We start from the raw sequence: 22,828 nt of genomic DNA, 5'->3' as shown, positions 1-22,828 counted from the left end.
GAGTCAGAATTTATAGTACACAGAAAAACATTTTAAGCAAAAAAAAAAAAGGTAGATAGCTAAGTTAGACATCACAAGGGCCTTATAATAAATCTCCTATTTTCTCTACTCAATTTAGCGTATCCTTATGCCCTATACCAAATTCTGAGAAACTTTAATATACAATAAGATATTTCTAATTGTCTGATTAATGGCTCTTCTAGTTAAAATAATCTTTAACTAAATCTATGGGAACTTTTGTACTTTTACTGATTACCTTTGTATTGATTTTTTTCTGCTTAAATGATCATGTTATAGTGCAAATATTAATCACTACCTGAAATGAAAATATAAAAACCTGCTTGTACTTGCAATAAACGGAACAGAGCTTCACTGTCCTTTGAGGCGTGTTGTCGTCTGTTACCCAGCGCCGACGCCTACCCTCACCTGTGGGACCCCTTGACCCGCTGCGGCTGGACCGCGGCAAACTAGGAACAGAACTAGACTATCTCAATACAATAAAGCCTTATAAGAAAAACCCCCATCAAACACGAGGTCAGTGGCGAACCACAAATGTTTTCCCTCCGAGAGGAGGAACGAGCCAATGATGCTGCTCTCACCACGGCTGCTCCGCACAGCCCTGGACAGTCTGGCCAGAGCCGCGGGGCAGGACAGAGAGGAAAGGCACCCGGCTGGAAGTGAAAAAGTAAACCTCATCACAGACAACACGGTCGTATACGTAGAAACCTTTAAAAGTTCCACCCCAAAACCCCACCTACTCAGGCCTGCTACAGTCTGAATGTGTTTCCCCTAAATCCACGTGTTAAAGTCCTAGCTCCAAAGGCAATGGTATAAGGGGGGGTCTTTGGGAGGGGCTGCAGAGTGAGCCCCCACCCTGCGGCCCAGGAGAGGGCCTTCCCCAGACCCTGACCACGCCGGCCCCCGACCCTGGATTTGCACCCCCCCAGAACTGTGAGAGATAAATTTCTGTTCTTTATAAGCTGCCGGGGCTGTGGTATTTTGACACAGCAGCCTGGACACAGTAAGGCTGAGCTAATAAGTGAATTCATCAAGTCGCTATATACTAGCAGTGTGAAAAGGAACATAGGAAAATAATTGCATTTACAGTAGCAAAAAAGTTACAAAATATTAGGAATAGATTTAACCAAAGAGGCAAAAAAAACCTCGTACATTGAGAAAAACAAAACATTGCTAAATCACAGAAGACATACATAAGTAGAAACATATCCCACGTTCATAGATTTGAAGACTCACTGTATTTCGCTGTGTCTAGTGCACCCCCACGTTTTTGGCCCAAAAGTTTAGGGTGAAGAGTCGTCTTAATTCTTAAATTCAATTATTTATTTATTTATCTTTTGATACTTGTTGTTTGTATTATGAAGGAATTTTAGCATTTATTTTTGAACATATTATAGTACAAGAAATGTTATGTAACAAATAGTTACAAAACACAAGACCAGACACAAGTTACAAGAAATTTTAAAAAAATTAAAAACATATATAGATACAGAATTAACCATTCATGACATGAATAAAGCGCATCCCTATCCCTGAAAAATGTCAGGTCAAAAAAGTACATTATACACAGCAAACTATGGTAATACTGATAAGAGAATAATATCCAAAGGTATCTACAGAGTTAATATCATTCCTATCAAAATTCCAATGGTGTTTTTTTGTAGGAATAAAAAAATCCATCCTTAAATTCATACAAACTATTCTTGAGAAAATGAGTAAAGTTGGAGACTTCTGGCCAAGATGGAGGTGTACGTAGATACTCTTTGCCTCCTTGCACAACCAAATGAAGGACAACAACAAAATTAAAAACAAAAAACAACTAGAACTGACAGAAAATCAAACTGTATGGAAGTCCAACCACCAAGGAGTTAAAGAGCAAACATTCATCCAGATGGTAGGAGGGGTGAAGATGGGAAGCCAGGGCACAGAGGACTCACGGCAAGGTGGCGGCTGGAGGACAGGGGTGGGTGAGGTGGCATGTGGCAGACTGGGAGGTTCCACATTCCAGTGTGGCTAAACCGGGAGGTGCAACTGGAGAGAGAGACAGACCACACAACCCAGGGCTCCAGTGCAGGGAAATGGAGCCTCAAAACCTCTGACTGTAAAAACCTGTGGGGGTTGCAGCAGTGGGAGGAACTCCCAGCCTCGCAGGAGAGTTTGTTGGAGAGACCCACAGGGTCCTAGAACTTACGCAAACCCACCCACCTGGGAATCAGCACCAGAAGGGCCCACTTTGCTTGTGGGCAGCAGGGGGAGTGACTGAAAGCCGGCTGAGAGTGGAGCAAGTGTCCTTGTTCCCTCTCGGACCCTCCCCCACACACAGCCTCACAATGCAGCCACATGGGCTGCCCCACCCTGGTGAACACCTGAGACTCTGCCCTTTACTATGTAACAGGTGCGCTGAGACAAAAAGAAAAAATGACCCAAATGAAAGAACAGGTCAAAGCTCCAGAAAAAAATACAACTAAGTGATGAAGTGATAGCCAACCTATCAGATACACAGTTCAAAACACTGGTAATCAGGATGCTCACAGAACTGGTTGAGCGGGGTCCCAACATAGAGGAAACAGTGAAGGCTATGAAAAGTGAAATAAAGGAAAATGAACAGGAAACCAACTGTGAAGGGAAGGAAACCAGGACTCACATCAACGATTTGGAGCAGAAGGAAGAAATAAACATTCAGCCAGAACAGAATGAAAAAACAATTCAAAAATAAGAGGGGACCAATTATGGACTTCTGTCAAGATGGAGGCATAGGTGGATAAGCTGTGCCTTCTCACACAACCAAGTTTAGAGACAACTTAATATTAGCAACAGAAAACACAGCCAGAACACAGAAAATTGAACTTTTCGGAAGTCTGTTAACAACAAATTCTTGAGCCTGACCGGTAAGGGGCAAAACCAGCAGCTGGTGGAGCGGGGTTGCACAGGAGGTCTCGGTCAGACAGACTCAGGCGCGCGGAATCCAGGCGCAGGGTTGGACGTAGTGAGCGACCGAGTGAGTGACCAAGGGGAAACAGCGAGAGAGCAGGGCTGCGGGTTGACTGTGGTCGCGCATTTGTGTGCGGATAGACAAGCGAGGGAGTGGGTGATTGGACCCGGACCCAGCCGGGCCCCGCGGCTAGCGGCAGCGGAGGGCACCACCATTTCCCTGCTCTGACCCCACCTCCACCTACAGCGTCATAACCCAGCGACTCTGAGTGGCCCAGCCCAGGTGAACCACCTAAGGTGCTGCTCCTCACCCAGTGCCAGGAAACAGCAGAGGGGGTCCCCATTTCCCCGCTCTGACCACGCCCCCACATACAGCCTCACAACCCAGCCACCTGGGAGTCCAAGGCTCCACTCCTCACACTTAAAGTGTGTGAACAGACCAAAAATGGCTCAAGAAGATCTCAAAGCCCCAGAGCCTATAAATCTAAGTGATGAAGAAATAGCAAAACTCTCAGACCCACAGTTTAAAACACTGGTCATCAGGATCCTCACAGAACTGGTTGATTATAGCCACAAATTAGACAAATACATGAAGCCGAAACTAATTGAAATGAATGGAATTGCACAGGAAACCAATAGCGATGAAAAGGAAATTTGGGACTCAAATCAATGGAGTGGACCAGAAGAAAGCAAATAATGGCCAAACAGAAAAGAGTCAAGAAGCAAGAATTCAAAGAAATGAGGAGAGTCTTAGGAACCTCCAGGACATCTTTAAACGCTCCAACATCCGAATGATAGGGGTACCAGAAGGGGGAAAGGCACAGCCACCAGTGGAAAACTTATTTGAACAAATAATAAAGGAGAATTTCCCCAATCTGGCAAAGGAAATAGACTTCCAGGAAATCCAGGAAGCTCAGAGAGTCCCAAAGAAGTTGGACCCAAGAAGAAACACACCAAGGCACATCATCATTACATTAGCCAAAATTAAAATGAAGGAGAGAATCCTAGAAGCAGCAAGAGCTAAGGGGACAGTCACCTACAAAGGAGTGCCCCATCAGACTGTCAGCTGATTTCTCAAAAGAGACCTTATAGGCAAGAAGGGGCTGGAAAGAGGTATTCCAAGTCATGAAATCCAAAGACCTACAACCAAGATTGCTCTATCCAGCAAAACCTTCATTTAGAATGGAAGGACAGATAAAGTGCTTCTCAGATATGATCAAATTCAAGAAGTTCATCATCACCAAGCCCTTATTCTATGAAATGTTAAAGGGACTTATCTAAGAAAAAGAAGTTAAAGAAACATGAACAGTGAAAGGACAACAAACTCACAGTTATTAACAACCACACCTAAAACAAAAGCAAACTAAAAGGACAGCCAGATCAGGAGTGGAAACATAGAAATGAAGATCTCAAGGAGGGTTAGCAACAGGGGAGTGGGAGGAGAAGGGGGAGAAGGTACAAAAAATAAATAGCATGGACAGTAGATAGGAAATAGATGTGGGGGCAAGAATAGCATGGGAAATATAGAATCTAAAGAACTTGAGACACATGGTCATAAACTAAAGGGGAGGTAATGGTGGGGATGGGGGGTAGGGTGGAGGGGAGTGAGGGGGGGAAGAGAACAACTGTAACAGCATAATCAATAAAAAAATAAAAAAAATAAGAGGAGAGCAATAGACAACTTTAAATGTTCCAACATCCGAATTACAGGAGTACCAGAAGGAGAAGAGGAAGAGCAACAAATTGAAAACTTATTTGAAAAAAATAATGAAGAACTTCCCCAATCTGGCAAAGGCAATAGACTCCCAGGAAGTCCAGAAAGCTCGGACAGTCCCTAAGAATTTGGACCCAAGGAAGCACACACCAAGGCCCATCATCATTACATTACCCAAGATTAAAGATAAGGAGAGAATCTTAAAATCAGCAAGAGAAAAGGAGGCAGTTACCTACAGAGGAGTTCCCATAAGACTATCAGCTGATTTCTCAAAATCAACCTTGAAGGCAAGAAGGGGATGGAAAGAAGTATTCCAAGTCATGAAAGGCAAGGACCTACATTCAAGATTGCTCTGTTCAGCAAAGCTTTCATTTAGAATGGAAGGGCAGATAAAGTGCTTCTCAGATGAGGTCAAGTTTAAGGAGTTCATCATCACCAAGCCCTTGTTATATGAAATGTTAGAGGGATTTATCTAAGGAAAAGAAGAAGAAGAAAACTATGAACCGTAAAATGACAACAAACTCACAATTATCAATAACCAAACTTAAAATAACAAAAACAAACTAAGCAAACAACTAGAACAGGAACAGAAGCACAGAAATGGAGATCACATGGAGGGTTACCAGTGGGGAGGGGAGGGAGGAGAGAGGGGGAGGTTAAGAATAGTGTGGGAAATGGAGAAGCCAAAGAACTTCTATGTACGCCCCAGGGGCACGAACTAAGGGGGAGATGTGGGTGGGATGGAAGGTGCAGGGCTGAGGTGCATAAACGGGGGTGGGGATGGGACAACTCTAATAGCATAATCAATAAAATATATTTTAAAGAAAGGAGTAAAGTTGGAAGACTCAAGGTAGCTGACTTCAAAACCTAGTACAAAGCTAGTACGAAGCCCTTGGAGGGTGCACAGGCTCCGGAGGGAGCAGGGCAGGCAAGACCTTGGAGTAAGCCACCAGAGGGACCCTACACGCAAGGCAGCATCAGCTGAGCCGCAGCCCGCTCAAGGCCAAGGGGAACACCTTGCCGCCTAGTCTGAGCTCCGAGTCTCCACCCCCAGGGCTGGTGCATTCCTCCACACCCGACCCTTTCCGCCTTTGGGAAAGTCCATAAAAACTGCTCTCTGCACTTTCTCCTCTTGGCAAATTCTTGTCCCCGACTCCCCTCAGAGGGGAAAGGGGCCAGGGAAGGGATCTATGCGAAGACCAGCCAATCAGAGATGTTAGGGGTGGGGTCACAGTCCACTCGTGGGGTGGAGGGCCTCTTGGGAGAAAGTCTGCTGCCCTGGGCAGGACCCATCTCACAGCAGAGCAGCCCCAGGATGGAACATGACCTGCCCATCCCCCACAGCCTCACTGCCCAGCAGGGCTGCCACAGCCCCCTCACTGCACCCCACATCCCAGCACAGGGGGGAGATGCTCGGTAATGTTGGAGGCTGTGGGGGGCCACGACGGCCCCACATGTCCTCCATCCATCTCTTCTGGACCAGGCTGGTGCTGATTCTCGCTGGGAACACCCCGAGTGTGTTCAGGGCAGGGGCTGGGCTGGGCCACCCCAAGGCCCAGGGCTGGGGCATTTCCCTGCCGGGACCACCCAGCCCTGAGCTTGTTTGTCTCATAGCCCACTGGTCACGCCACTGGGCCCTTCAGCTCACTGGGACTGTGGCCCTTGGCACAGAGCCCAGGGCTGCCGGGCCCCCAGGGCCACCCCCGTCCACGGGGGCAGCAGGTGTGGGAAGCCCCACCCTAGCACAGCTCCGAGCAGCCCAGCAGCCAGCCACACCTGTGACTCCCAGGGCTGTGCCCGGTCCTCCAGACCCTCTATGGTGCCCGAGTGACAGCTGGGCACACAGCCCGCACTTGTTAAATGCCGGAGGCTCGAGGCACCCAGGGACCCTTGTCCTGGAGTTCGCGCTGCACGGGGGAGTGGGGGGGGCGCGGCTGAGAGGCCCGGGAGAGGCCCTTTTCCACCGGGGCTGAGGGTGGGCTGGGAAGCCTGCCTCTGAGCCAGTGGGGGGTCTTCAGTCCAGTCACCCCTGGGCTCTGCGGGGGTCCAGTGAGGCCCCCCGTGCCGACCGCGCCTGGACTGAAGGAGGGGCAGGGCGTGCCCGCGGCAGGCGCTTCCTGGCACTTGGCGGAACTGCAGATCTGCCCCTGCAGCCAGCCCTGCTGCCTCTGTTCTGGGCTCCCTCAACTGTGAAGGGGTAAACTCGCTGAGCAAACAGGCTGGGCCGGGGCGCATCCGGGATGTCTCAATAGCCGGGACTCTGAGGCCGGCACGTCTCTGCCATCTGCGCCATGAGGCGCTCGTGGAGGTGTGAGCCGAGGGCCCCCACCCGCATGGAGCCCACCTGCCCGCTGCGGTGGGGGAGGCAGAGAGGTGCTGTGCCCCCGTGGACCCAGACGGGGCTGCCCGAATCGGGCCAGCGGGTCCCCCGGTGCTGGCCGTTGGCGGAGGCAGAGGCAGAGGCGTGTGCCAGTCCCCAGGGGTACGACCGGGAGTGGGAGCTGACCAGACAGGGAAGGAGGTGGGGGGCCCGGCTGCAGGCTGACCGAGCCCCTCCCCAGGCCTCCGCAGGTTCATAGACCACAGCTCCCGTGGGGGCCTAGTGGCTTTGCCACCAGCAGTCCAGGCGGCGTGCACCACGCTGACCCCCAGGGACTGGGCGTCACTGAGCGATGGCTATTCAGCAGGGGAAGGACAGGGTCTACCGGGGCCTGGGCACAGCCCCCAGGCCTGTCCCTGGAGGACTGCCCCGCCCTCCCCCAGAGGGCCCCCCTCTTGTGCCCTTCTGCCTGTGGGGGGACAGCAGGGCTGGATGTGACAGAGCTTTGGAGACCCCAGGCCCCAGCCCTGAACCCTCCACCTGGGGAAGGACAGCAGTGATGGGGCAGCTGTGGCCAGAGCACGCCCCCCGGCCCTGGGCTGCAGGGAGTGGGCGCCAGGTCTCACGGGGATGCCAGTGCCTCCCACCCCAGCCGAGGGCCCAGCTGGGCAGGCCCAGCAACTACACGGCAACAACTCTGGCCTTGGGGGTACCAGGTGCCCCCTTCTGCCCATCACACAAACCCGCCCAGAAACCACCCACCGGCTGCCCAGGGAGGGACCCTGTGCTTCCCGCCTGGTCCCTTCCGAGGGACAAGGCGTGTTGCGGGCTGTGGGGCGATAACCCTGTCATAACTGCCAGAGTGAGAAGGCTGGGGTGTTCGTTACCATATGACCCCGAAACCCGACCGGCCAGCTGGGAAGCCCGGCTGTTGTAGCTCGGACTTGGGGCAGGTCCTGGTGGAGAGATGCCCCTGGCCCTCCAAGGGGACCCCATCAGACCTGCTGGGGACTCGAGGGGCGCATCGGCATCACCCACGGATCCATGCGTGGCCTGCTGTGGGCCCAGAACCCCAGGCGGGTCCAGGAACCTCGACCTTGAGAGTGTGGTGGGGTCACCTGGGACCCTGGCTTGGAGCCCCCGCGCTGCCTGACCAGGCCGGCGCCGGACCGGTACCTACCTGCCAGTTCCGAGCAGCAGGGCCAGCGTGTCTACTCTCCAAGCCCTGTTTCCCCTTGAACTTGAGCTTGGGAACAAACAGGAGCCCAGAGACCTACAAAGGGCACTGGTCAGCATGTGGGTTCCTAGGCATGAGCTCCCTCCTAGGACCCCCAGAAGTGGCATTGACCAGGAACCCCGCCCTCCACATCTGACCGACCAGACCCCCAGCTGGGCCGCAGAGCCCAGGGCCCTCACCTGGCCAAGCGAGCAGTGAGCTCTCGGCCTCGAAGCCCCCTCCCCATCCTGGGACAGGTGGTGGGCCGAGGCCTGCTTCCCTCAGACCCCCTCAGACCCCCTCGGCCTCCACCAGGCTCACAGGAGGGGCTGGACATGGGGCTGAGTGTGAGGCTGCGTGCGAAGCTGCGTGCTGACCACCCTCCCCCACTGAGTGAGGGGCCGGCTGCGGCAGGCAGGACCCGCCTGGGTAGCTTTGCAGGAGCTCTGCCGGCCACGGGGGCTGCCAGCACCACTGCCCTGGTGTGGCTTCGGGTGGACAGGCACCCCTTTCCCTGCTTCCGATTCTCGGAAGCTGCGGGGGGCAGGGGTCCTGTGCTCCGGGGCCCGAGCCGAAACCCTTTCTCCTCCACACCACCTTCCTGCTTTGGCCCCTCCCCAAGAGCAAACACACGTGGCTGCCGAGGCGGACAGGACAGTGCCCCCGTGGCCAGGAGCCAGGCTCAGGGCCAAGCCCGGACGCTACATAAGCCCTGGGGCCCCCAAGGGAGCGAGCACCTTGACCTGCTCCCTCTTTACCGCCTGCCCACTGGTCCCCAGGATGGGCCCCCCAGGCGGGTGCCAGGCACTGGCATGGGCCCTCCTGGCCCTGCTCCTGGTGCAGAAGGCAGGTAAGGTGTAACCCTCACCCGTGGTCACAGCCTGGGCAGCCTCCGCGGGTCGCTCACCTGGGGCTTCTCCTGCTGAGAATGGAGGGGCAGGACTGCACCCCAAGTGTCCAGGAGATGCCGGGGACCCCGGGGAAAGTGCCAAGAGGGTCTGGGCCTCCAGGACCGGGCGGGGTGAGTGCTGGTGAGCGGGCTGAGGCTGGGGGTCTCCCTGCTGCCCCTGAGGCCCCCATCAGGGTGGGCAGGGGCAGCCACAGCACCGGCCCCTGCCTGGTGTCGCACCTGCATTCTGCCCCCAGGGAACGGAGGTCCCTCCTGGACCCAGGGCTGCCACCGGGTGGGCAGGAGGCCCAGCAGCGCCCCCACACCACACCTGCTGCTCAGCCTTCCTCAGCTGCCTCTGTCTGTCTGTCTGTCTGTCGTCCCTCCACCCCAAGGCCCCATGACCCCAGCTTCTCCAGAGCGGCAGGAGCCCTAATATTTACAGTCAGCGACAAAGATGCAGCCTCAGGGGCCGTCTGGGTGACACCTGTCCCCACCTGTCCCCAGCTGCACCAGCTCCCACAGGCTGTCCCCACAGTGCCTCCTCCTGAGCTGGGGGTCTGGGTGGGTGAAAGGGGGGTGGTGAAGGGGAGCGCTCGTCTCCCGGAACCCCTGCTCTCGGCCCCCTTTCCCAGGGTGAGCCAGGCTGGAGGCGAGGGGGCCTTTCCTACAGCACCTCCCGGCCGCAGTGCAAGTCTGGCCTGTGGCTCCATCTGGGGTGCCGGTGTGCACAGCTGTGGCCCCACACGGCAGGGCTCCTCCAGACTCCTGGGGGCCGCCAACCTTGGGCCCTGCACCTGAGGGGGGTCTGCAGCGAGCCCCACCCTCCTCTCCACTCACTGCCTTTTTCTCTGGGGCAAACCCCTTGAGGCAAGGAGAGGGCGCCGTGGTGGGTGGGGTCGCCGTGGGCCGAAGCCTCCGTAGGGGGTGGGTGCGGGTGGGCCCTGAGTGGAGGGCCTTCGTGCCTGGGGATGTGCAGTGACGGGGGGTTGGTAGGGTGTTTCTCTGGTGAGTGATGGAGCCCCAGGCTCCCTGGGCAGCCTGCCCGCCCCAGGAGGGCCCCGCGTGGAGCTGATTCTCCTGGAAAGGAGCTCAGAGGAGGGTGTGCCAGGTGACCGGGTTCTCTCGATGAGGCCAGGGACAGGCAGGAGGTGCGGCAGGTCAGGGGTCAGGTGGACTGACGGGTGGAGGGCGCAGCTGGACTCCCAGGTGAGGACAGGGGGACGTGGGCCGGTGCCGAGGGTGCCAGGTCTGGCCGGGAGAGCCGGGCAGGAAGCAGCCAGCGCTGTGATGGCCGCCTCGGGGACACTGGGGCCCCACCGTGTCCCGTCCCCACCCCCACGAAGCACAGGCTGGGGATGAGTGAGAAACTACTCTCAGGTTCGGGGAAAGGGTCCTGGGCCATGTAAAGGCTCCCCCCCCAGCCTGGTAGCAAGGGATCTGGGGCCTCAGGTCTGTCCACTGAGGCAGCAAGAGGTCACCGGGGCTCGGCCCAGGTCAGGCTGGCCAGGGAGGCCCTGCCTGGAGGTGGTGGACACAGGCCATCCCAGCCACCCCCGCTCTGGGGCTCCAGGCCTCGCCCCGGTCTTGGGTTTTGCTAAGTCGCGCCTGGAAGCCTGCCCAGCTGCGTGCGCCCTTCTCCCCAACAAAGCCTGCCTTTGTCCTTCCCCAGGGGTGTGGGATGGGGCTGCGCCCTCCCCCTGAGGGGGCTGGGGTCAGCGGGGCCAACGCCCCTTCCTGATTCCACTCTCCTGCCCCGTCACCTGCGAGATGAGGGATGAGGCGCCACCTGAATTCGCAGCCAAGTGGGGGGGGGGGTCAGCACAAGGACACTGAAGAGGTGCAGTCCCTGCCAGAAACTCCCACCCTGGGGGGGCCTTGCGTCTGTCTCTCTGAGAGACCTGGAGACCAGAGCCCGCTCCCGCAGCTGCCAGCCTGCAGCCCTCGGAGACCGGCCCCTGGGCCCCCAGGCAGGCCTGGGGTGGGGGGACAGGCCCACTTCTCACCGATCTCATCCCCTTTTCCCACAGAGATGCAGGACAGCGGGGAGCTGAGCTGGGCCAGCGCAGAGGCCACCAAGAACGGTCAGAGGGTGGACACTGGCACTCGGCCTGAGCGGTGGAAGGGCCGGGGTGGCGGGGACAGGCCCTTTCCCACATCAGCTCCGTGACGCATGGCGACGCTTCCCAGGCCCCATCTGCCCAGGGGAGGGGACAGTGGAGGGGGCTGAGCGAGAAAAGGAAATGGAAGATTCAAAGCAGATGCTCAAATGCTCACACACACTCACACCCACCCACATGCTCACACATGCATGCACACACTCACATGCACACACGTGTGTACACACTCAGGGCCATGCACACACAGAAAAGTGCAGGGCGGGAGCCTGCCTCAGGTGCACAGGAGGCTCCAGGGGGGGTCACCATTAGTCCTGGGCTCCCTGGGCTGGGTCAGGGTGGGCGAGAGGCTCCTACCACTCTCGGGTGGCTGTGAGGAGGTGAGGCCCCAGGCAGGGCGACACAGCTCAACAGTTCCTGCTGTGACCCTCGCTCCCCCTGCAGCCCGGCCCATGGTCTTCCTCCCACCTGTCACCATCGCTGGCTTCCCCACCATAAGCCGTAAGTGGACACCTCTGCCGATGGGGTGGGGGGGTTGCTAGCCCTGGGGGTCGCCGATCTAGGGTGAAACTGGGACAGTGAGGGGCAGCTGGGCAGCTGGATGGCCTCAGGTGCAGGTGGGGGCACCCCCTGGGGACAGCTCCCCGGGGCCTGCTGGGGCGCTGGGCCCTGTGTCAGGTCAGGAGGGTCAGAGGCAGGTGCCGCGGCTGCAGGGTGGCCACCCTCTGGGCTTCCCGTTCCCCCGTGGCATTGCCCCTCCTGTGGGGGCTGGGTGCCTGCAGCCGTGTCCCGGGGGCCCTACCACGCTCCCCCCGCAGCCCTGAACCCGGCCCACAACGGGCGGGTCTGCAGCACCTGGGGCGACTTCCACTACAAGACCTTCGACGGCGACATCTTCCGCTTCCCCGGCCGCTGCAACTACGTCTTCTCCGCGCACTGCGGGGCCGCCTACGAGGACTTCAACGTGCAGCTCCGCCGCGGCCAGGCCGGCTCCAGGCCCGTCATCACCCGTGTCGTCCTCAAGACCCAGGGGCTGGTGCTGGAGGTCTCCAACGGCTCCATCCTCATCGACGGACAGCGGTGAGCCCGGCGTGGGTGGGTGCAGGGGTCAGAACCACAGGGGGCACTGGACCTGGCCCTGAGCCAGGGCCCAGCGGGGACCGGATCTTTGCGCCGCAGGGAGGAGCTGCCCTACAGCCGGGCTGGCCTCCTGGTGGAGCAGAGCAGCAGCTACATCAAGATCACCGTCAGGCTGGTGCTGACCTTCATGTGGAACGGAGAGGACAGTGCCCTGGTGAGAGGCCGGCTCCCTGCCCCTCCCGCCCTGGCCGCAGGGGCCCCAGCAGGTGGGCTGGGGATCGGCGGGGGTCCTGGCAGGCCTGCAGAGGCTGGAGCTGCCCCTCCCTCCCCGGCAGCTGGAGCTGGACCCAAAGTACGCCAACCAGACCTGCGGCCTCTGTGGGGATTTCAACGGGCTGCGTGCCGTCAGCGAGTTCTACAGCCACAGTGAGCACCGCCGGGGCAGGGCTGGGGGCTGGTCGCCGCGGGGCCTGGGCACGAACAGCCGCCCCAGGGGAGCCCCCACCCACGGAGCACCCCCTCTCTGCAGACGCCAGGCTGACCCCGCTTCAGTTCGGGAACCTGCAGAAGCTGGATGGGCCCACGGAGCAGTGTGAGGACCCCCAACCCTCCCCAGCCGACAACTGCACTGTGGAGGTGGGTGCCTCTCGGGGCCCGGCCCCCTGCAGCCCCTGCCTCCCGGGGCGCTGGGATGGCCAGGGGACAGTCTCAGGCTTCTGGGGTGGAGGGACGGGGGGGGGGGCAGGTGGGGGAGGGTCTCGTGGACTGGGGGCACCCTCCGTGCCACCCAGGCCCGCGCACATCTGAGTGGGTGAGCATCCCCATCTCCGTGAGCATGTGCGTGTGCAGACACGCCCCCACCGTGCTGCCGAGCGCAGGGCGCACCGGGAGCCCTTCCGCTGAGCTGGGAGAGCTGCAGCTTCGGCAGAGGCGTGGGAGCTCGGGCACCCTCAGAACCAGCTGAAACTCTGAGCGTTTAATCGGGACATTGCCGGTCGGGGTGTGGCTGGGGAAGGAGGGTGTTCTGCTCGTGGGGGGCCAGGCACTGCACCTTTCTGGGGAGCCTCACGTGTGTCCTGCAGCACCAGGTGGAGATGGGACAGCGAGCGGGAATCTCTCCAGAGCCCAGTAGGGCTCTGCCCCAAGGTCCACACATTCAGCGACTGAGCAGGGCGGGGGGGGGGGGGGGACGGGGGGGGGGGACAGGCAGATGGCAGACTAGGTGGGAGGAGCCACAAGGGAAGAAGGGATGAAGGCTGCAGGGCGGGGACCCCACGCAGCCCCTGTGCTCCTCAGGACGGCGTCTGCCGCCGCACCCTGTGGGGCCCAGGCTTCGAATCCTGCAACCAGCTGGTGGACGCCGAGGCCTATGTGGTGGCCTGCGCCCAGGACCTGTGCCGCTGCCCCAGCTGCCCGTGCGCCACCTTCGCCGAGTACTCCCGCCAGTGCGCCCACGCCGGGGGCCGGCCGCAGAGCTGGAGGGGCCCGGACCTCTGCCGTGAGTGCCAGCACGGGGCCTGGGCTAGGGGCCACCTCTGGGCAGCCTGGGCCCTGCGCCCACCCTGAGGAGGGGGTGATGCAGGGGGCACACCTGGCATCTGTGGACACAGGACAGGCGAAGCCCCTTGGGGGCCACAGAGCAAGGGCGGGCGGAGAGCTGAGGGGAGTGCGCCAGGCGGAGGGGGCAGGGACACCCCAGGGAGGGCCTGACTGGGGCACGGCCAGCTAAGCTCACGGGAACCCAGGAGACTAGACAAGCAGAGCCGTGGCTGCTGAGACCCGGCAGTGGCTCTAGGGCACCCTCGCTGGAAGGTGGGAGTGCAGGTGGCCCTTCTGTGCACCCGGCCACCTGACATGCCCCCCTCCGACCCCCCCCCCCCCACACAGCCCGGACATGCCCTCTCAACATGCAGCACCAGGAGTGCGGCTCGCCCTGTGTGGACACCTGCTCCAACCCCCAGCGCTCCCAGCTGTGTGAGGACCACTGCATAGACGGCTGCTTCTGCCCCCCAGGCAGGTGCCCCGGCCCTCAGGGGCAGCCCCGCCCGGACACTTGGCCCCCATCCCCCACACCAGCCTGACCTGCTCACCCACCCCCAGGCACGGTGCTGGATGACGTCACGAACACCGGCTGCCTGACCCTGGACCAGTGCCCCTGCAGCCACGGCGGCCGTACCTACACCCCGGGGGCCTCCTTCACCACCAGCTGCAGCTCCTGGTAGGAACCCCCGTCCCCGCCCCGTCCCAGCTGGGGTGTGGTGCGTGGGGTGGGCCCGCCTGCCCCTCACGCCTCACTGGCTCTCTGCTTGTGGCCCCCAGCACCTGCTCCGGGGGGCTGTGGTGGTGCCAGGACCTCCCGTGCCCCGGCACCTGCTCTGTCGAGGGCGGCTCCCACATCTCCACCTATGACGAGAGGCTCTACGACCTGCACGGGGACTGCGGCTACGTCCTGTCGAAGGTGCGGCCAGACCCTCAGCTCCCCCGTCCCAGGAAGGGTCCCTGGTGGCCGTGGGAGGGGGCGAAGCCCCCACAGCCCCCTCCTGGGTCTCATCCCAAAAGGGATGCCCCCAGGCTCATACTCACAGGGCACTGAGGGGCTCCCAGACCCCAAGATAAGCTCCTGGGGGCGACAGCAGGTGCAGAGACCCCGAGAGCCCGTGGCCTGTGGGGGGCACCACCCACAGGCGCACACTCAGCCCCCCGACCCGGTCGGCCCTAGAAATGTGGGGACAGCGACTTCGCCGTGCTGGCCGAGCTACGGAAGTGCGGCCTGACGGACAACGAGAACTGCCTCAAAACTGTGACACTGAGCCTGAACGGCGGGAACACGGTGAGGGTCCCGCCCCCACGCCTGCGAGAGCAGTGGGGCCGGGTGCGAGGGGAACAGCCTCCAACTCCCTCCCCAAACCCCAAGGCCGCTGCCCACGCTGACCGTGGCCCCACCTCCCTTCCCAGACCATCCGGATCCAGGCCAACGGCGGGGTCTTCATGAATTCCATCTACACCCAGCTGCCCCTGTCAGCAGGTGCGGGCCCCCGGGGACAGCGGGGCCCTGGGGACGGCGGGGCCATGTCCAGGGGGAGCCTGTACGGGGCCCGCTGGGCCCCCTACTGGCTCTCTGTGGCCTGAGGCAGTTCCGGAACATCCCGGGGCTGGTTTGCCGGGGTGGGGCGGCGTGTCAGGGGTCTTCGGTCATGACTCGTGCCAGCATGGGAGCTCCTGCCCAGCTCCCGGAGGACAGGACGCCTGTCCCAGCCTGTCCAGCCTCCCGGGCTGTCCCAGGAGTGCGAAGCCTCAGGTGCTGGTGGTCAGTTTGGCTGGGCCTGGCCTCGGACTGTGCCCCTCTCCCTGCAGCAAACATCGTGGTCTTCAAGCCCTCGACCTTCTTCATCCTGGTGCACACTGGCCTCGGGCTGCAGCTGGAGGTGCAGCTGGTGCCCCTTATGCAGGTGTTCCTCAGGCTGGACCCTGCCCACCAAGGCCAGATGTGCGGTGAGGCTGGGCGGGGCCCGGAGGGGCTGGGGCAGTGGGGGCTGCAAGCAGGGAGGGCAGAGGGTGGCAGGAGGTGGGGACTGGGGAGGCGGGGGCTGAATGGGCACCGGATGACCGCTCGGTCTGACCCGTGGCGGGGCGTGGGGCGGGGGGATAGAGAGCAAGCCAGGCCGCCTTCACTCAGGGGGCTTCACACAGGCACAGACCCCCACCGGAGCTGCAGCTGCAATCATCGGGTGGGAGAGCCCACTGGGAGGGGAGCGGTGGCTGGCTGGGCTGGGAGGCCTGCCGACTGGTGGCCCTCCGACCCCCAGGTCTCTGCGGGAACTTCAACCAGAACCAGGCGGACGACTTCCGGACCCTCAGCGGCGTGGTGGAGGGCACGGCCGCCGCCTTCGCCAACACCTGGAAGACGCAGGCCGCCTGCCCCAACGTCAGGAACAGCTTTGAGGACCCCTGCGCCCTCAGCGTGGAGAATGGTACCCTGCCCCTGGGGCCCGTCTGCACAGGGCACTGCTGGCGGGGTGGGGGAACCCTGATATCTGCCTGCAGGCGGCGGGGACTCGGGTGAGCAGGCTGGGGTGCTGGGACGTGTCTCTGGACAGAGTCTCCGGCTGCCCATGCAGTGGTAGGTGAGCCCCACGGCCAAGGCAGGGCCTGCGTGGGGTGGGGCAGAAGCTGGGGCCCAGGTGCTGGGGCCGCGGCAGCGAGCCGTGCCCGGTGACAGTCCCCTGTGTCCCTTCTCACAGAGAAATACGCCCAGCACTGGTGCTCCCTGCTGACCGACCCCGCCGGCCCCTTCTCGCCCTGCCACTCCGTCGTCAGCCCCGGGCCTTTCCACTCAGTGAGACCCCGACCCCGCTGGGCCTGGGCCCAGCAGGCCTGCAGCTGCCCCCCCCCCCACCTGAGCCTCCCTTCTGGGTTCTTCTGTCAAGGGCCAGCTCCTGTGGAGGGGTCCGGGGGGGTCTTTCCTGCCCCTCCCAGCTTCTTGGGCCCCAGGCCTGGGCTTCCCGGGCTTGTGGACACCTTACCCCAGCCTTGGCATCTGTGCGTCGCCTGGGGACCCTCTGTCCCCTGGGTCTGTGTGCAAGTCTCCTCACGGGGGTGCCGGTCGTGTCGGGCCAGGGCCCGCGCTAGAGACCTCCTCTTTGCTTAGTCCCACTGCCAGGCCAGGCCACCGTTACAGGCCCTAGGGGCTACCTTTCAGGGGGACACAGTCCAGCCCCCAACCACTGGCTCCCCAACAGCTTTCAGGAAGCTCAAAGCTCTGAAACCCACAGGACTCCGCCCCCCGGGGGGCATGCACACAAGGAGGACGGGCCTGCCTCTGGAGTGGGGGGGCCCCACCCTGCCACACTCTCCCACCCCATCCAGGACCCCCAGGAGAAACAGCCAGAGCCACGCCAGGGGTTCTCACTGGACCTTGTCCCGGTCCTGCAGAGACCCCTCCTGCAGACCCCCGCTCAGCCCAGCAGCACGCCTTTTTCCTGATCCCCCCTCCATGGCCTGTCGGGTCCCTGACTGGCAGGAGGTCCCCAGCTTCTTTAGTCTGTGCCGTGGGTCCTTCTTGGGGGCGGAGCTTGGGGCTGGCAGGGTGTCCCTCCCCCATGGGGTGGGGGTGGGGCCCTGGCGGGCGGGGCGCCGGTGGGCGGGGCCCTGACTCCGGACGCCCCGTTCCCCCCTCCCTCCCCCCACCCACAGCACTGCCTGTTCGACACCTGCAACTGTGAGAACAGCGAGGACTGCCTGTGCGCCGCCCTGTCTTCCTACGTCCGCGCCTGCGCCGCCCGTGGCGTGCTGCTCCGCGGCTGGAGGGCCGGCGTCTGCGGTGAGTGTGCGGGGCACCAGCTTCCCAGGCTGGGTGGGGTGCTGGGGACCCCAGCCACCCCCACCCAGGGTCCTCAGCAGGATCTTGGCACTTCCTTTCCCTTGGTGCCCGTAGCACCCCACTTCCAGGGGGGAAACTGAGTCCCGGGCCACTTACACCCCAGCCCAGCCACTGACCTGAGTGTTGCCCCGCCCCCAGCCAAGTACATGAGCTCCTGCCCCAAGTCCCAGAACTACTCCTACGTGGTGAGCAGCTGCCAGCCCACCTGCCGGGCCCTGAGCGAGACTGATGTCACCTGTGGTGTCACCTTTGTGCCCATGGACGGCTGCGCCTGCCCCCAAGGCACCTTCCTGGACGACACGGGCAGCTGTGTGTCTGCCGAGGCCTGTCCCTGCTACTTCCACGGCTCCATGGTAGCCCCCGGGGAAGTGGTGCACGACCACGGCGTGGTGTGGTAAGGGCGCGGCCCAGCTCCCTGAGCACTCCCTCCCTCCCGGCGTCCCGCCCCCACCGGGACGGCAGGGGGTCCTCGCCTGCCTGCCCCACACTTAGGGGATAGAGCCCCCAGGGGAGGGAACTTCCTGCCCACCACCCAGCCCTTCGGTAAAGAAGGGCCCCTCCCCGGGCCCAGAGCCCACGGAGGGGGCTGGATGGGTGCAGCACCCTCCCCAACTGGGCACCTTCACCGGCCCGGGCCAGGTCCTCCACATCCCGAGGCGGGCTGTCTCCTGCCTCTTTGCTCACATCCTCGAGAGCCTCTTTGCGAAGTTTGGGGCCTCTGCCACAACCCCACCAGTAGGCAACACCCTCTCCTGGGGACCAGGCCCCCGCCCTGCACCCTCCTGGCCGGGGTCAGCTGGCCAGTGGGCAGCAGCCCAGGTTGGTCACCATCTCTCTCACAGCTCGTGCACCCGGGGGAAGCTGAGCTGCCTGGGCACCGCGGAGCAGACCAGAACGGGTACTGCCCCCTGCCCCCCGTGCCAGTTGCCAGCCAGGGGCCCTACTCAAGGGGGAGCGGGAGGAGCCTCCGGCGGTCTGGGGCGGGGTCCCAGCTGCGAGACGAAACCCAGCGAGCTGTCCCTGCACAGGCTGCGTGGCCCCCATGGTGTACCTGAACTGCAGCAACGCCTCGGCTGGCGCACTCGGGGCCGAGTGCCTCCGGAGCTGCCACATGCTGGACGTGGACTGCGTGAGTCAGCTGGGGGGGCGGCCACGTCACTGCCCTGAGGCTGTGCACCCCAGGGCTGCAGCGGGGGTGGGGCATCGCCGACCAGCTCCCTTCCCTTCTGCCCACAGTTCAGTGCACACTGCGTGTCCGGCTGCGTCTGCCCCCCGGGGCTGCTGTCCGATGGCACCGGGGGCTGCGTGGCCAAGGAGGACTGCCCCTGTCTGCACAACGAGGCCTCCTACCGGCCCGGGGACACCATCAGGGTGGACTGTAACACCTGGTGGGTCCGGGGCCTCTCAGAGGGGGGGCTGCGGGTGGTGGGCAGAGAGTGGCAGCGGAGAGGCCTCAGGGACAGTGGCCCGGTGGTCCTCAGCAGGGGGCAGAGAGAGGCTCAGGCCTGGCACCGCCCCCACACTGGGAAAGCCCCGCTCGGTCCGATTTGTCCTCTGGAAGGTGCCCCAGGGGCCCAGCGAGTGGCAGGGCGGCCAGTGCCGAGAGCTGCCGAAGAGGCTTCCTCTGACTTCTCACCATGCGCGGCAGCCGGGTCCCCGTCACTGCTCCTGCTGCAGCCCAGTGAGCAGGGCCTCCCTCTCTGCCCCTTGCAGCACCTGCCGGAACCGCCGATGGGACTGCAGCCACAGGCCCTGCCTGGGCACCTGTGTGGCCTATGGGGACAGCCACTTCATCACCTTCGACGGCGAGCGGTACAGCTTCGAGGGCAGCTGCGAGTACACGCTGGCCCAGGTGCGCGGTCCGCCCTCACTCCCCCCTCGCTCCCCCCTGCAGGGCCACCGGGCTCTGGGCCTGACCAGGGTGGCGTCTCTCCCCGTCCCAGGACCACTGCGGCGGCAACGGCAGCACCAACGGCACCTTCCGCATTGTCACCGAGAACGTTCCCTGTGGGAGCACGGGTGTCACCTGCTCCAAGGCCATCAAGCTCTTCCTGGAGGTGAGAGGGTGACGACGAACCTTCTCCTTCTCTCAGCAGCTGACTGGCTCACCCTGTCGGGGTCCCCAGCCCTGGGGCCCCTGGCCCTTCCGCTGCGTTGTGACCTGGGGTGGCTGTAACAAGTGGCCACAGCCACTGAGACCGGGGAGATTGACTCCCTCATAGTTCCGAGGCCAGGACTCTGACATCCAGGTGTGGCACTGCTGTGCTGGCTCCGGGCTCCTGGGGCTCCAGGCGTCATTCCTGGCCTCGGGCCGTGTCCCACTCCTCTCTGACAGGGACTCCCGCCACTGGGCCCAGGTGCCCCCAAACCCAGGTTATCTGCAGACCCAGTCACGTCTGCAAAGTGCTCTAGACCAGGCCTGGCGCCGTTTCCAGGGTTAGAACAGGGACTGTGTTCTGGGGGCCTCCATTCCGCCCACCACAGCCAGGCCACCCCCTTCCCGTGGAGGGAGGCCGGCACTCACAGGGCGGGGAGCAGAGCTGAGGACTGGGGGCTGCTTCCTGAAGGGGCAGCGGGAAGAAGGGCAGGGAGGCAGCCCGAGTGGGCATGAGGCGAGTGGGGGGGGGCGGAGCGCTGGTCAGAGGGGCAGGGCCTCGGCTGGGCCCAAGGCCTCCCACCGTCCGCCCCGCACACCCTGCCCAGCTTCTCGCCAGAAGGTCACTGGCGAGTCAGAGCCTGGTGCCTCGGGCCCCTGCCCACCCGTGGGCCCTGCCCTGGGCCATGGGGTGGGCCCTGGCCCCTCAGCCCCCTTGTGCCCCTCCACAGAACTATGAGGTGATACTCCATGAAGGCACCTACAAGGTGGTGCAGAGGGGGCTGGGCGGAGACCTGCCCTACAGGATCCGATACATGGGCACCCATCTGGCCATCGAGACCCGCAGAGGCCTGGTCGTGTCCTGGGACCGGAAGACCAGCGTGTTCATCCGGCTGCACCAGGATTACAAGGTGAGGGCAGGCAGGCTGCGGGACCCTCGGGCAGAGACAGAGCCCCTCACAGGCCTGGCCTCCAGGACCCTCTGCTGAGGGCCAGGGCTCTGGAAATGGGTGTGGAGACCAGACGGACCAGCATGGGAGTCACCGTCCTGTCGGACGGCCGCTCCGCTCCCAGGACTCCCCGCTCAGCGGTCCCACACCCACCAGGCTGAGGTGCGGGGGAGAAGCGCGTGCCTGCCCACCTGCTCACCTGTCCACCTGCCCCTCTGCCTGCTCTGTCCACATACCCACCTGCCCGCCTGTTCACTCACCCATCTGACTACCTGTCTACCAGCCTGCCTGCTTGCCTGGCTTCCTGCCTGTCTTCCTATCTACCTGTGCACCTGTCCTCTTGCAAGGTCACTGGGTGCCGCCTGAGTGGACTGAGTGCCCCACACTCACCCCTCCCCAGCCAGGCTGCTCCCTGCAGCCCCAGCCCCACGGGCCCCCTGTCTCCGTATCCACAGGGGAGGGTCTGCGGGCTGTGCGGGAACTTCGACGACAACGCCCTCAATGACTTCACCACTCGGAGCCAGTCCGTGGTGGGGGACGCTCTGGAGTTCGGCAACAGCTGGAAGTTCTCCCCGTCCTGCCCGGACGCCCCGGCCCCCAGGGACCCCTGCACCGCCAACCCCTACCGCAAGTCCTGGGCGCAGAAGCAGTGCAGCCTCCTCAACAGCGCCACATTCGAGACCTGCCACTCTCAGGTGTGGGGTGGGCAGTGGCTCTGGGCGTGGGGGCCAGGGGCTGAGGGATGGTGCGTGGGGTGGCCCCCTTCCCTCCGGGAGGAAGCTGAATGTGGCCGGGCTGGGCCTCAGTGGACAGACGGTTTTCTCCCCACTGACCATCCAGCATGAGCAGGGCACACCGTCTGGACCTCCCACCGGGCAGGCGCTGGGGTGCCCACTTCCAGCACAGAGCGGCCTCCCTGTCCCTCCGCCCCTGGAAGCGGAAACAGGGCTGCTGGTCCTACAGCCCTGGGGTGACCCCTGCTCTGCCCTGGCCCCCCACATTCTCTGACCTGCCAACGCACGTGGTGCGAAGGGCGGGGATCAGCCTCAGAGCCTGCCCAGGGGGCCTTCCTGTGACAAGGACACCGGCTGTTTGCCCACTCACCGGCTGTTTCCTGACCCGGGACCCACACAAGGACAAGCGGGCCTGCTGTGCTGATGCCCCCACACCCGCCCTCTGACTCAGAAAGTCCTTGGAGCCTGCCCCCCGACCCCACCTGACTGGGGTTCCCTGGGCTCTGCCATCTGGGAGGGAAGAGTGTGGTTGGGGGGTGGCTCCCTCACCCCAAAGAGACAGCAGTCTCCCATTCGTCAGGACAGCACCCCAGGGAGATGCTGAGCAGGGCAACAAATATCAGAGGGGACCAGGGGAGGCGCCTGGTGGGCGGAGCCTCCCTGCTGCCTCCCGCCCCAGTCACAGGTCTCAGCGGTGGGCTGCTGCCCACCCCCCCAGCCGGTGTGTGTTGGTTGGTTCTTCCCACCACTAAGTGCCCACCTGCCCTCGGACCGCAGGTCGACCCCACCAAGTACTACGAAGCCTGCGTGAGCGACGCGTGCGCCTGCGACTCGGGCGGCGACTGCGAGTGTTTCTGCACGGCGGTGGCCGCCTACGCCCAGGCCTGCCGCGAGGTGGGCGTGTGCGTGGCCTGGCGCACCCCCGACGTCTGCCGTGAGTCGGGCTCCGTCGCGGTGTGAAGGGCGGGTGCGCGGCGGCGGGAGGAGGCAGGCTCACCGGGCTCAGGCCGTGAAGACCGGGCACCCAGGTCACCCCCAAGTGGGACGGCTCCGGGGAAAGGCTGCCTCCCAGGACAGGCGGGCTGGCGGCGTGGCCCTGGAGCCTTAGCCTCTGCCGGCCTCGGCCTCTGTCCCCCACGCGCAGCCCTGTTCTGCGACTACTACAACCCCCGCGGTGAGTGCGAGTGGCACTACCAGCCCTGCGGGGTCCCCTGCCTGCGGACCTGCCGGAACCCCAGTGGGCGCTGCCTGATGGACCTGCCCGGCCAGGAAGGTGAGGGGCAGGCGTCCTGGGGAGCCCCGCCTCCTCATCCCGGGACACTGCGCAGGCGTCGGGGGGCAGGGTGGGCGCCGCGGGGCTCGCGGCCTGCTGCTCCCAGCACAG

The 22,828-nt window shown here is 62.6% G+C and overlaps 1 protein-coding gene across 1 annotated transcript in view; it reads left to right on the top strand.

Annotated features, from left to right (window-relative positions):
* Window positions 1-22,828, top strand: part of MUC5B (mucin 5B, oligomeric mucus/gel-forming) — a 49,718-nt gene that overhangs the window by 9,417 nt on the left and 17,473 nt on the right. Inside the window, 28 exon segments of the mRNA XM_053658243.1 lie at window positions 8,515-8,701; window positions 8,979-9,049; window positions 11,119-11,172; window positions 11,650-11,706; window positions 12,024-12,285; window positions 12,385-12,499; window positions 12,621-12,711; window positions 12,815-12,921; window positions 13,582-13,783; window positions 14,173-14,298; window positions 14,386-14,503; window positions 14,605-14,743; window positions 15,005-15,115; window positions 15,241-15,310; window positions 15,640-15,777; window positions 16,092-16,256; window positions 16,527-16,621; window positions 17,479-17,605; window positions 17,804-18,059; window positions 18,508-18,563; window positions 18,694-18,794; window positions 18,902-19,053; window positions 19,379-19,517; window positions 19,609-19,722; window positions 20,492-20,671; window positions 21,166-21,405; window positions 22,222-22,378; window positions 22,589-22,717. Of these exon segments, the coding sequence (XP_053514218.1) occupies window positions 8,515-8,701; window positions 8,979-9,049; window positions 11,119-11,172; window positions 11,650-11,706; window positions 12,024-12,285; window positions 12,385-12,499; window positions 12,621-12,711; window positions 12,815-12,921; window positions 13,582-13,783; window positions 14,173-14,298; window positions 14,386-14,503; window positions 14,605-14,743; window positions 15,005-15,115; window positions 15,241-15,310; window positions 15,640-15,777; window positions 16,092-16,256; window positions 16,527-16,621; window positions 17,479-17,605; window positions 17,804-18,059; window positions 18,508-18,563; window positions 18,694-18,794; window positions 18,902-19,053; window positions 19,379-19,517; window positions 19,609-19,722; window positions 20,492-20,671; window positions 21,166-21,405; window positions 22,222-22,378; window positions 22,589-22,717 (3,759 nt within the window).

This window comes from Artibeus jamaicensis, unplaced genomic scaffold (assembly GCF_021234435.1).
Source record: "Artibeus jamaicensis isolate MK-2021 breed Jamaican fruit bat unplaced genomic scaffold, CSHL_Jam_final scaffold_537, whole genome shotgun sequence".
Classification (NCBI taxonomy): Eukaryota; Metazoa; Chordata; class Mammalia; order Chiroptera; family Phyllostomidae; genus Artibeus; species Artibeus jamaicensis.
Note: the sequence above shows the minus strand (reverse complement) of the source record. Positions and strands in the feature narration are given on the sequence as shown.